Below are 14,563 nucleotides of genomic sequence, written 5' to 3'. Positions count from 1 at the left end.
TTGTATGCCGAACACAAGTTCGCTCAGCACTACTCTTGACCCGCACCTTGTGCTATAGAATTGATGGCTTAAGGCTGTGGGTGTTGGGTGGTGTATTTTCACGGTGGCAGGTTTGCTGATGACCAGATCTTGTTTTTCTGCTATGATAACCAGTATACTAGACTATCATAGTTCTTCTGGTTTTAAGTTTAACCATGTATTTGCTTCAATTTACACCCACGTAATGTCAAATCTATAGTAATGAAAAATCTGAATAAAACCCCATGAGCCCCCCTAATAACCATGTGGGTGTGGATATGCATAGGCTCTGAAAATACTCCATGCTTCACTACCCGTTTCTGAAGGTGCAAATACATATGGAGTACTGATGTCCATAGCTGCATGTTTCATTCGAGTTTGTGACCAAGCCGGGTTATGACGCCTGATCCTTTGCTGTGCAGAGCATGCCGACTGTCCAAATAAAGCATGAGCTTTTCTTACAGCTTTACCAGGGCGGCTATAGTAACAGGATGTATTGAGGTTTTGTTACTAAGGAACGTTTGGTTCCCTTAATACAAAACCACAAACTTTTCTACTATACCGGAAATTGTCTGCACTTTATCAGTTTTAAATGCTGTAATGGACAGCACCGTGCACAGGTTACTCATGCCTGCCCCATTGCTGCATGCAATTTAAAGAGACGGTTCAAGTTAGTAAAAATGCTAAAAGGCAATCATGGTGTTAAAATAACAAATGTGCATTCGCTTCAGTCCTACCCCCCCCCCCCCCCCCCCCTTCCGCTTTAGTGATCACATTCCAAATATGACGGGTTGCAGCGGTCCCATGTGGTAATGGGACACTTAACCGCTGCAGCCATGTAAACCATTGTTCAGTTCGGAAGACTGGACAGCTCCACTAGAGTGGAGGGGGTTTGAGCTGAGAAGTATGCATTCTTTAATTTTTGTATTCACCCTGACAACCCCTTTTTAATTTATTTTCTGTTGCTTGTAGATCACCAGCCTATTCCACGGCACCGTACAGTCTGTAATTTCTTGATGTAAAAAAATAAATACATGGGTTTTCAGTAAAGGGATTTTAAAAAGTTTTGTAACTGTGTGAAATGTGATGAAGAAAAAAAAAAAAAAAAAAACTGTTAAATCCCTTACCACTGTGGTGCCCCCACTGTTCTTTGTTTACTTCTCTGCAGCAATGATGTGCTGTATGCCCACATGACTGCTGCAGCCGATCAGTGGCCTCAGCAGCAGAAGAAGCGGTCACATGGGTGTTTGCTGCAGGAAAGTAAACTAAGGCCATCGGGAGGCACTGGAGCCATGGGGAATATTACAGGGTGATAGTAGTTACCTCCTGGTAGAAACTTTTATTTTTATTTTTTTATTTTTTTTACATTCCCAGACAATCCCTGTGAGTGACCCCCGATGGGACCCTGATAATACAGAGGTTATGGCTCACAAATAGTCACTGACTTGCCTGTGAACTTGGGTGAATGAATGAACACTGTTTTCTCACTTTACTGATAGAAGTGCTGCTTTTTTTCTTCATTATGATTGACTGGAGGCAGATGAGCTCAGCCTTTGGGAAGGGTGCACCCCTGGCATGGAATCTGACAGTGCTTCTCTACTATTGGAGTGCACATATAGGTCGGTGTATTGGGTAGGTAACTGGTTTGCATCGGGGCCAGTGATAGAATCGGTTACGTATATTCCAAAGGGAGTAATCGGCACAAGGTGCTTATGGGGTTTCCTGCAGCAATCCCAAGACATCTGTGCAGGTTTCTTGAACCTCATTAAATAACATTTGTCTGTGGAGAGGAATCTTAACAAGCCCCATGTATCTGGCAACAAGCGGTATGTATAAATGAACGGAGGGGGATCAACTTCTACCTACTGGTCAGTCAGCCTGCTCGTGAAATATAGACGGGGTAGAATTATCACAGCGGCTCAGGCTGAATGATTAATTTGTCGCCTGGCTAGGCTTTCTTGTCTAACGTTCTACCACATTATGGCACTACTTGGTGGTGGTATAGCAGAATGTTGGCGAAAAACATTGCATGCCCCTTTCCAGTTTGCCACACTTCTATGCCTGCTAACCCATGTTGGCTGTTATAGCACAGAGGATTATTATTTAATTTTTTCGTATACTTAAATGTCTAAAATAAGATGCATCAAATTTAACTCAAATTACCCCAGCATATTCAGGGGATGCTGCAATAGTGAATGTGGACCTTGGCTTTCCAGAAATCTGGAAGGACGGTCTCCTCCTAGAAGATCTGCTGAGGGGTTTGGCTAAACTAAAAGCTTAGGTGGTATCTGAAGTGAGGTGGCCAATGCCATGTGATTTAAGGTCTCGTATATGCCTGGTTGTCATAGATCGGTGTACGCTGCCGGTCTATGACAAATCTGGCCCGATCTGTGGTACTGTTTGATGCCACAGTTTTCTTGGCAGATGCAGCATAAAATCAGAAGCACATAGTGGTACAATATGGTTGCATAGGTTTATCTAATGAATGTGGCCCCATGGCTAAGTACTGGCTATAGAACTGCTGGCTCAGGGGTCTTTTCAAAAATGTGCTTTCTATATCTGATGTGCTAGATGGGACATAACACTAATGTTAGATACACGTGTCCCTTCTAGAACGAATGAAAAGCTTTGTAGTGTAGGCAGGGAACAGCTCATCCACCTGTTTGACAAGGAAATAAACCACCTGATTGTGTAACCTGTTCATACTGGGAGATTATGTCAACAGTCACTGGCCTGAGGCTCTTCACCCGCACAGACGGTGTCCTTCAGGTGTTTTTCCAGGTGTGCAGTAAATGGCAGGCGGTATACATTACTATAAGATCCTATTAAAGAAATTTAGATTATGTACTTTAGATGTGATGCTTTTAATCCCTTTTAGTTCATGGAAACTGGAGTGTAGAAGGTCTCCTATTTCTAATACCTGCCAAAGTACAGAGTTAGTTGTGCCCTGATTAATAAGAGACTAATGTGATCACCGCATTCCTTCTCTCCGTAAGTCTCTTATGTTTGTAAATCATTCACTCCTTGTGTGCGGTGATGGATCTGGAGTAAGCAGGCAAGATTTACTCTTGGGCCTCTTGCACATGAACGTGTTTTCTGTCCGTTTTTTTGTGGACTGCATATGGAACCATTCATTTCAATGGGTCCGCCAAAAAAACGGAAGGTGCTCTGTGTGTATTCCATTTCCGTTCCGCAAAAAAATAGAACCTGTCCTATTCTTGTCCGCATTAGGACAAGGATAGTACTGTTCTATTAGGGGCCAGCTGTTCCATTCACACCCTATTGAAGTGAATGGGTCCGCACCCGAGCTGCAAAAACAGCAGCTCTGATGCGGACCAGAACGGTCGTGTGCATGAGGCCTTTCTCTTTTTTTTTTCTCTCTCTCATATGGCTGCCACTATAGCTTTCATGATGGTTACATCCAGGGGGAACATCTACCATCTACTTTGGGGACTGTTTGATTTGGATAAAAGCTTGTTTAGGACATGGACATGTTTTTGTTGCGTATGATAAAATGTTTTGAAGACCATTACCCTTCAGCAAGTGATGGCGAGGATGGCATCCGTCCCAGAACTTTATCCAATTGAACACCTGCAGAGCAATATGGGTAACAAAATATTGACTGCCCCCCCCCCCCCCCCCCTCCATTTTTCTAGCATGAATGCCTTAAAATTAGCCTAGGATTTGACAAAGAAGCATGGTTTAATGATTGACCAGTGACTGTCCTCTTTTGTCACACCTGTAGCCTCAGTGTTTGATTACATCGCTTTATAGTATTTAACCACGAGACTAGGAACATTATATGCCAGGTAGTCAAATATATTGCTGCAAAACCACTTATTTTTCCCATGGTTTTCTGATAGTCCAGAGCAGCAGTCATAATTATGCTGGTCTTTGTTGTGCAGTGTTGTCAACCTTGTTATAGGATACCTCCTGAATGAAAACATGTGGGCTCTACTGATATGTCTGGTTCAGCATCTTTTCATACAACTGTCTTATTCCGTTCCATTGTTATTCCTCCTAAATTGACTTGTTCCCTCTGTCGTTGGTGAGAAGTGTCCATACAGTCTCGCACTGTCCAATCATTCAGACTGTGTTGGGGTATATCAACCTATGAAATTTGCTATTTTCCCCTTTAACTGCCCCTTTAAAGGCGCAAACCGGCAGTAAAATACAGGTGCCTATGGGTGTGGCCTCGGAGATGCTTTTGCTGGACTTCACTGATCCTTCTCCGAGCAGGTGTCTGCTCTTTTGTATGTTCCGATGTGTACAACCACGTGAGATGATTAAAGGTTGACATTTACAGGGCTTTGTGTGCATGGAGCGAGGCGCGAGGCACGGTAACAGGAGTAGATCTGCACACAGAGTTACCTGAGCAACTGTAGCACTGCATAATCAATGGTGCTAGACATACAGGTTCTCGCCTCGCCAGGAAGTAACCTCCTGGAGAAAACCGTCCAGCGGCTGGGGATTGGCACGATTGATGCAAGCTAGACATTTAGGCTCATGGCTCATTGGACCTGGGCACGGATGGCATACACAACACACAAACCATGTTGATTGTTAAATACTGTATCTGAAGGACACGAGCGCTGTAACAGGACCACAGAGGCCATATAGTGATACTTTGAACTAAGAGTGCTTTCACCTATGGCTGACTCTGCAGAATGCTTTGGGCTGAGTTTCTTCAAGATGACTAGTCGCCAAAAAGCTATTATGGCACGTATTGAAGGAAAAAAATACCCAATATTTGGCAACCAGGACATTCTTGAATGCAATTCCTAAACTTCACAGCTATATAATAAGTTTTCCTGGCACTGTTTTTGTAGCCTTGTATAGTAGACTAGGGTCTATTCACATGACCGTATTTCTGGGTCCGCATCCGTTCCCCAATTTTGCGGAATGGGTGCAGACCCATTCATTGCAATGGGGCTGCAAAAGATAGCGCAATCGCAGACAAGAATAGGCATTTCTGTCAGAGGGCTGGCTGTGTGCGTTCTGCGAAATTTACACGGGCAGTCCCCGTGTTTTGCGGACCATAGTGTGCTGTCCGCAACCGCATTTCCGGAGCGCAGCCCTGATCTTCCAGTCTGCAGCTCTGGTAAAAAAAAAAATAGAGCATGTCCTATTCTTGTTCGCAATTGCGGACAAGAATAGGCATTTCTATGGGTGTGCTGGGTGTATTGTGGATCCGCAATGCACTACAGACGTCTGAATGAAGCCCAAGTGTAGTGGAGCCTAAGTGAGTGTGAGCTGCAGGGAGAAAGTCGCCCTCCCTCCCACCCCTGCAGCTGACAGAAGTAGATTTTTATCTTCTTTTTTTTTCAATACGCGTCGGCTCAGGAGTGAGAAGGCGCGTGGCCTTTACAGATCTAGGCGTGGTTTAGCGGGACCTGGGGGCGGGGTTTTAAGTCTTTTTGAGGGTGGACACATTGTGGCAGGGGGCGTGTCTGGGCCTCTTCCTGCAAGAGTGACTGACTCACCTCTGGGCACCTTACTGGCTCATTTGCATATCAAATAAACTGGATTTTCAGAGGATAAAAACATCTATTGCTGGAACAAAGGCACATCTTGAAATATTAGGCCATGGCTTTACTTCAATAGCTATTATCCTGGTGACAGATTTCCTTTAAAGCTCATCTACAGCAGTGAAGCTAAATGGCTGGGTTGTTATGGAAACCTGAAGTAAAACTGTATGTGGAGGCTGAACGACCTGAGGGCTTCTATTGGCTGATAAGGGTCATGTGACCAAGCTTCTATTGGCTAATGCATTTTTTGGTAATATCTTAGGAACGGTACGTCCTAGAGAGCTGAGACCTGTTCTAAAACCTTCCCGGACACCTGATGTACCTGTGCCAAATTTCATGAGATTCCCTGCGCATGCACTTGTCCACCGGGCCCGGGCATGCGCACTACGCTAACCACTGAGGGCAGTGGCTTAGTTTACCATGGTGTGTATACCGCAGTGTAGTAACCGGTACATGAGCACTGCGGTAAACTAAGGATACTTTCACACTAGCGTTTTGGCTTTCCGTTTGTGAGATCCGTTCAGGGATCTCACAAGCGGTCCAAAATGGATCAGTTTTGCCCTAATACATTCTGACTGGAAAAGGATCCAGTCGGAATACATCAGTTTGCCTCCGTTTAGTCACCGTTCCACTCTGGAGGCGGACACCAAAACACTGCCTTTTCGCTGGCACAATAGAAAATGGATCCGTCCCCCATTGACTTTCAATGGTGTTCAAGACTGATCCATCATGGCTATAGAAGACCTAATACAACCGGATCTGTTCATGACGGATGCATGCAGTTGTATTATTGTAACAGAAGCGTTTTTGCAGATTCATGACTGATCTGAAAAAAAAAACGCATGTCTTGCTAATCTTCTACTGTTTCATTATTCAGGGAGACGAACATGCTCGTAGATCGACTCTGCTGGACAGTGATGAGGTCATCGTTTACTACTATGATGACATCACAACACTATATGAAGTGTTTCAGAGAGGACTGAGAGTGTCAAGTAAGTAGCCCCCTCTTCATGTTTATGCTGCTATATACTCTTACCCTTTTGTATTATCCTGTGTGCCTAATTGCATTCTGTTTGCTTCAGTCGCTGTAGTACCTTTTTTGCATTTCTTAGGCTACTTTCACACTAGCGTTCGGGGCTCCGCTTGTGAGCTCCGTTTGAAGGGGCCCCGAACGCATCCGTACTGCCCTAATGCATTCTGAGTGAATGCGGATCCGCTCAGAATGCATCAGTCTGGCAGCGTTCAGCCTCCGCTCAGCAAGCGGACACCCGAACGCTGCTTGCAGCGTTCGGGTGTCCGCCTGGCCGTGCGGAGGCAAACTGATCCGTCCAGACTTACAATGTAAGTCAATGGGGACGGATCAGTTTGAATTTGACACTATATGGCTCAATTTTCAAACGGATCCATCCCCCATTGACTTTCAATGTAAAGTCAAAACGGATCCGTCTGAAGCTACTTTCACACTTAGAATTTTTTCTACAATATAATGCAGATGGATCCGTTCTGAACGGATCCCAAGTCTGCATTATATGAGCGGATCCGTCTGGGCAGACCCCAGACAGATCCGCTCTGAACTCTAGTGTGAAAGTAGCCTTATACTGTAATGGTCAACCACTACTAAATATATATATATATATATATATATATATATATATATATATATATATATATATATATATACACACACACACACACACACACACACACACACACACACACACACACACACACACACACACACTAAAAATGCCACTAACAGCTTCCCATTCATGTCGGTAGGAGAAAAGCATCATGTGCACATGGTCACTTGTTTTTTTTTTTTTTTTTTTAACGTAGTTGATATCTGATGCATTCGAAGTGGCAAGTTACTACTTTGAAGTGAAGGGCTGAAATAGCTGGGGTGTATTTGCCACTGTTTCGACCATCAAAAACACACCGCTCCCAGAGGTGGAGCCTACTGATCTGCTACTGTATTTTAGACTTGTGAACATGGCTAACTTTGGTTTTCTAGCACAACTGCCTCTTTAGTCTGGTGATTTATTGGGGTCACCAGTGTAATGAAAAAAAAAATAACACAGAATGAAGTGCTCAAAATCCCAAACACTAGCGTGTTTATACCTGGGGGAGCAATCCCTCCACATGTGATCTGCTACTAATGGCCATCCCCAGCAAAAATGCATACAATGGAGGATGTCGGCAGCGGACCACATGCACCACAAAAACATCCTACACAAGATGAAATAATGTGTGTATGAGAATATAAAAATCCATAAATCACTGCAAAAGGTGCACCACAATAATATGCAACTGACAATACTGGCCAGACCCTCACGATGTTAAAAACTGAGACTTTGGCCAATATATTCCAGTCAGGAACATATCTGAGCCAAAGGCACCCTGTCAAGGTAGCTCAATGTTGCATGGGTCCTACCGCTGGCCTACCTACAATGTGTGAACACTGTCCGACTCACAGCCAAACTCCCACATACCTCCATAGAAACATCACTAATACAATGGGAGGGTAAGAGGAGGCTGCGAGCCCTACCCATAACAGGCCATGTCACAGACTACCAGGTGCACAGAATGGTACCAATGATAAACTATTGCACATGCCATATATACACTGCTCAAAAAAATAAAGGGAACACTTAAACAACACAATGTAACTCCAAGTCAATCACACTTCTGTGAAATCAAACTGTCCACTTAGGAAGCAACACTGAGTGACAATCAATTTCACATGCTGTTGTGCAAATGGGATAGACAACAGGTGGAAATTATAGGCAATTAGCAAGACACCCCCAATAAAGGAGTGGTTCTGCAGGTGGTGACCACAGACCACTTCTCAGTTCCTATGCTTCCTGGCTGATGTTTTGGTCACTTTTGAATGCTGGCGGTGCTTTCACTCTAGTGGTAGCATGAGACTGAGTCTACAACCCACACAAGTGGCTCAGGTAGTGCAGCTTATCCAGGATGGCACATCAATGCGAGCTGTGGCAAGAAGGTTTTCTGTGTCTGTCAGAGTAGTGTCCAGAGCATGGAGGCGCTACCAGGAGACAGGCAAGTACATCAGGAGACGTGGAGGAGGCCGTAGGAGGGCAACAACCCAGAAGCAGGACCGCTACCTCCGCTTTTGTGCAAGGAGGAACAGGAGGAGCACTGCCAGAGCCCTGCAAAATGACCTCCAGCAGGCCACAAATGTGCATGTGTCTGCTCAAACGGTCAGAAACAGACTATATGAGGGCCCGACGTCCACAGGTGGGGGTTGTGCTTACAGCCCAACACCGTGCAGGAACTTTGGCATTTGCCAGAGAACACCAAGATTGGCAAATTCGCCACTGGCGCCCTGTGCTCTTCACAGATGAAAGCAGGTTCACACTGAGCACATGTGACAGACGTGACAGAGTCTGGAGACGCCGTGGAGAACATTCTGCTGCCTGCAACATCCTCCAGCATGACCGGTTTGGCATTGGGTCAGTAATGGTGTGGGGTGGCATTTCTTTGGAGGGCCGCACAGCCCTCCATGTGCTCGCCAGAGGTAGCCTGACTGCCATTATGTACCAAGATGAGATCCTCAGACCCCTTGTGAGACCATATGCTGGTGCAGTTGGCCCTGGGTTCCTCCTAATGCAAGACAATGCTAGACCTCATGTGGCTGGAGTGTGTCAGCAGTTCCTGCAAGACGAAGGCATTGATGCTATGGACTGGCCCGCCCGTTCCCCAGACCTAAATCCAATTGAGCACATCTGGGACATCATGTCTCGCTCTATCCACCAACAGACTGTCCAGGAGTCGGCAGATGCTTTAGTCCAGGTCTGGGAAGAGATCCCTCAGGAGACCGTCCGCCACCTCATCAGGAGCATGCACAGGCGTTGTAGGGAGGTCATACAGGCACGTGGAGGCCACACACACTACTGAGCCTCATTTTGACTTGTTTTAAGGACATTACATCAAAGTTGGATCAGCCTGTAGTGTGTTTTTCCACTTTCATTTTGAGTGTGACTCCAAATCCAGACCTCCACGGGTTGAAAAATTAGATTTCCATTTTTTAATTTTTGTGTGATTTTTGTCGTCAGCACATTCAACTATGTAAAGAACAAAGTATTTCAGAAGAATATTTAATTAATTCAGATCTAGGATGTGTTATTTTTGTGTTCCCTTTATTTTTTTGAGCAGTGTATCAAGAAAAAAAAAATTACTGAATGAAGTGGCCTAAATAGGGGAGCTTGATAAAGACCATTAGGTTGAAACGTTGCTGCACTAGGTGTAATAAAGAAATTGATTGGATCCCTTTGGAGTGCCGTGGCTTATTCTACACATACTTTGGTTACTACGGGAATCCTAGGACCAGGATTCAACGCTACAGGCACCACCACGTATCAGAGTTATTGTAACAATAGTGAGTAGTGCTGGCCTGTTTTTCTATTTATCTAAATGGGAGGAAGTGCTCAAAACCCCAAACACTGTAGCGTGTTTATACCCGGGGAAGCAATCCCTCTGCATGTGATCCACTGCTAACGGCCATCCCCGTTGGAGGAGTCAACGACATCGGCGAGCTCCAGAAGGAGGCGTCGCCGGCAATCATAACAAAGTGTCAGATGTAAGTAGGCAGCGACGGTGAGCGGCAGAAATGCCGCTTCAGAATGGCAGCATGATTAAGAGATCGTAGAAGCTGACCCGCAATGGATTTATAGCCTACCCTTGAGCAGTAAGGGAGAATTCTGCATGTCGACATCTACATCAAGCTTACCTTATACAGCTTAGCCTGTGTTAAGGAGGTGTTATCTTGTGAAGTTTCGCGTCTGGGTTTTCACTTGCCACCAGACATCAAAACGCATTTTGCGTTTAGAGTTTATTGATTATAATGTCTTTATTACCTTCTAATAAGTAACATACTGTAAGTAATGACAAAAAGGACGAGAAGCTGGATGAAGGCAGAAAGCGTAGTCGGCCGCGTTCTTTTAACTGGCTGCAGGCTTTCTGTATTTATGCAGCTGTACTAGGTGAAAAGTTTCCGGGTAAGTACTTTGGTCTTTTTCCAGCACTTGGACATCATATTGGAGGCATACTGTAACTTTGGAGGTATGGCTTGGTTTCATTATGATGAACTAGTCAGACAAAAGTTGGCTGTTCACCCTTCTTTAAAATGGGGTTTTAAGGATATTGGTCTGTGGATTAATTTAATGCTCCCACAAAGAACATCTTCGCCAAAGCAGTCTCCTTCTCAAGGCTTGAGATGGGTGGTTTGATTTGCCTTTTAATGAGAATACATGCAAATGGCTAACCAAATGCCGTTATAAGCATGAGTGCTCCTTATTGTGGGGGCACTCGTCCCTTATCAAGGTGCTTTAAACTGAATTTTCAATTAGTCAGTTAAGGAGCAGCTTTCTAAAAGCATGGACTCCAGTGAAGTTAGCAGAAATGCTTCCTTGGTTAAAACGCTGTCCAGACCAAGCGAAGGCTAAGTTAATTTTCAATGGTTTTTCATAGGGTTTTTTTGGTAACCCGAATTCAAGAGTGTTGGCTGTTTAATGGTAGATAATTTTAAATCTGTATTAAGATTTGCAGATGTTGTATAGGTTAAGATTAAGAAAGAGTTGGATAGTGGTAGATTAGCAGGCCCCTTTTAATTCCCCACCTTTTTGTGAATTTCCGTGTATCGCCTTTGGGCATTGTTCCAAAAAAGGAGCCGGTCGAATATAGGTTAATTCATAATTTTATCTTTTCCTGTTGATAGTTCACTTAATGATGACTCTTCTAAAGAGGAGGCTACTGTTTCATATGCATCTTTTGATCAAGCAGTAGATTTATTGAGTAGTTTGGCTATGTGGCCTTGCTGGCAAAGGCCGACATTAAATCAGCATTCAGGCTTTTGCCGGTTGGATCTCATGGTTTTAATTATTTGGGTTTTAGTTTGGATGGTAAGTTTTATTTTGATAAATGCCTCCCTATGGGTTTTTCTCGGTCATGTTTGTACTTTGATCTTTTTCCTCGGTTTTACATTGGGTTATTCAAGTTAATATTCTGGAAGGTGGTGTTTTACATAACTTTTATTTTATTTTTTTATAGGTTTTGTTGGTTCTAATTTGTGTTCTCAGTTATTAGTGTTTTCTTAATATAGCTAGTTTGGTATTCCTATTGCAGATGAAAACTGTTTACCCTTGCTTTTGTTTGGAATTTTTAGGTATAGTTATTGATAGCGTGAAGATGGAATTTCGTTTACCCAAGGTTAAGTTGGATTCCATAAGGTTACTATTAGTGTCTTTGTTGGCAAAAAATAAATGCACCTTGAGGGAGTTACAATCTATGTTAGGCCTCATGCACACGACCGTTGTGTGTGTCCGTTCCATTTTCTGTGATTTTCTGCGGACCCATTGACTTTCAATGGGTCCGTTAAACTCGGAAAATGCACCGTTGTTCATCCGCGTCCGTGATCCGTGTTTCCTGTCCGTCATATTTTTTGGACGCTGTCCTTCTTTTTTTTTTTATTTATTTATTTTTGACTGACAACGGTTCGCGGACCCATTCAAGTCAATGGGTCCGTGAAAAAACACAGATGCACACAAGATTGTCGTCCGTGTCCGTAGTCTACATTCGCACAAACGGATCCACAGATCCGTCTGCAGAGAGCTTTTTCAGATATGAGTTTTCACATCGTGAAAACTCAGATCCGACAGTATATTCTAACACAGAGGCGTTCGCATGGTGATGGTGATGGGGACGCTTCAAGTTAGAATATACTAAGAACTGTGTACATGACTGCTGCCTGGCAGCACCAGATCTCTTACAGGGGGCTGTGATCCGCACAATTAACCCCTTAGGTGCCGCAATTAACCCCTCAGGTGCTGTAAGAGATCGGGTGCTACCAGGCAGCAGGGGGCAGACCTCCCTCCCTCCCCTGTATTTAATTCATTGGTGGCCAGTGCGGCCCCCCTCCCTCTCCTGTGTTTTAATTCATTGGTGGCCAGTGCAGCCTTCCCTCATCATTGGTGGCAGCGGAAAGTTCCGATCGGAGTCCCAGTTTAATCGCTGGGGCTCCGATCGGTTACCATGGAAACCAGGACGCTACTGCAGTCCTGGCTGCCATGGTTACTTAGCAATTTTAGAAGCATTATACTTACCTGTGCTGTCTGTGACCGGCCGGGTGCTCCTCCTACTGGTAAGTGACAGGTCTGTGCGGCGCATTGCCTATAGCACAGACCTGTCACTTACCAGTAGGAGGAGCGCCCGGCCGGTCACAGACAGCGCAGGTAAGTGTAATGCTTCTAAAATTGCTAAGTAACCATGGCAGCCAGGACTGCAGTAGCATCCTGGTTTCCATGGTAACCGATCGGAGCCCCAGCGATTAAACTGGGACTCCAATCGGAACTCTCCGCTCCCACCAATGGTGGGGGGGGGGGGGATTTTAATTAGGGGGGAGGGGAGGACGCACTGGCCACCAATGAATTTAAAACTGGGGAGGGAGTGAGGGGGGTCTGCCCCCTGCTGCCTGGCAGCACCTGATCTCTTACAGGGGGCTATGATACGCACAATTAACCCCTCAGGTGCGGCACCTGAGGGGTTAATTGTGCGGATCAAAGCCCCCTGTAAGAGATCGGGTGCTGCCAGGCAGCAGGGGGCAGTCATGTACACAGTTCTTAGTATATTCTAACTTGAAGCGTCCCCATCACTATGGGAACGCCTCTGTTAGAATATACTGTCGGATCTGAGTTTTCACGATATAACTCAAATCCGATGGTATATTTTAACATAGAGGCGTTCCCATGGTGATGGGGACGCTTCAAGTTAAAATATAACATCGGATTGGAGAAAAATCCGATCCGATGGTATAATAGGGACTCCTGACTTTACATTGAAAGTCAATGGGGGACGGATCCGTTTGCAATTGCACCATATTGTGTCAACGTCAAACGGATCTGTCCCCATTGACTTGCATTGTAAGTCAGGACGGATCCGTTTGGCTCCGCACGGCCAGGTGGACACCAACGACTTTTTCCTTCTTGTCCGTGGATCCTCCAAAAATCAAGGAAGACCCACGGAAGAAAAAACTGACACGGAACTACCGAACCCGTTTTTGCGGACCACAAAAAAAAACTGTCATGTGCATGAGGCCTTAGGCTCATTAAATTTTGCATGTAGGATTATTCCAATGGGCCGTGTTTTTTTTTTTTTTTTTTTAAAGTTTGTATTTTGCTACAAGAGGTTTGCGGTCGCCTAAGGCTCATATTAGATTATCGAGACCGCTTAAAGAAGACTTGGCTTTGTGGCTTGAGTTTCTGAGTAAATGGCAGGAGTTGTTTGCAGGATAAGTTTCAAGATTCAGATTCTTTGCAATTGTTTACTGATGCAGCAGCTAGATGTGGTTTTGGTGCTTTTTGGAACAATAAATGGTGTGCAGAGAGTTGTCCGTCTTTCTGGGTGGAGAACAAATTTACTGCTAATATTGTTCTTAGAGTTATTTCCAGTTTTGGCTGCAATTGTAATTTGGGGTTCGTATTTCAGAAACAAGAGAATTTGTCTTTTTACAGACAATAAAGTAGTAGTTTTTGCTATTAATACTTTATCAGCAAAATGTGAAAGGACGGTCTGCCTTTTGAGACCCCTAGTTTTGTGTTGCATGTTGTTTTAACATCTGGTTAAAAGCAAATTATATTCCCGGTAAGAATAATGACAACTCTGTCTCGTTTACAGTGGATGAGGTTTCGGGTGTTGGCTCCTTCGGCAGATCAAGATGGGGCACTTGGCCTCCTCATTTATGGGACCTGCTGCTGGATTGATTATGGATAGTGACCACAATTCTGTTGCACCTAGAACATGGGCTGCTTACGCATCCGCATGGAATAATTGGTTGGAGTTTAGTAATTCTGAGCAATATGTTCCGTCTATTGGTTTAGAATATTTAGGTCTTTTTTGTTTTTTTCTTCTCTTATAGCTAAAAAAAAGTTCATTGTCTTATATTGCTAAAACAGTAGCAGGAGTGTCATATTTTTTTTTCCAGAGATTATTTGGTCAGTTAC

At 44.4% G+C, this 14,563-nt stretch overlaps 1 protein-coding gene across 3 annotated transcripts in view; it reads left to right on the top strand.

Moving 5' to 3' along the window:
• Window positions 1–14,563, top strand: part of ACSL1 (acyl-CoA synthetase long chain family member 1) — a 94,712-nt gene that overhangs the window by 37,991 nt on the left and 42,158 nt on the right. For all 3 annotated transcript variants that reach the window (XM_040418729.1, XM_040418730.1, XM_040418728.1), the window contains exon 3: window positions 6,424–6,538. In XM_040418729.1, coding sequence (XP_040274663.1) covers window positions 6,424–6,538 — 115 coding nt within the window. The remainder of the gene's footprint in view (window positions 1–6,423; window positions 6,539–14,563) is intronic.

Source organism: Bufo bufo, chromosome 2, assembly GCF_905171765.1.
Source record: "Bufo bufo chromosome 2, aBufBuf1.1, whole genome shotgun sequence".
Taxonomy (NCBI): domain Eukaryota; kingdom Metazoa; phylum Chordata; class Amphibia; order Anura; family Bufonidae; genus Bufo; species Bufo bufo.
Note: the sequence above shows the minus strand (reverse complement) of the source record. Positions and strands in the feature narration are given on the sequence as shown.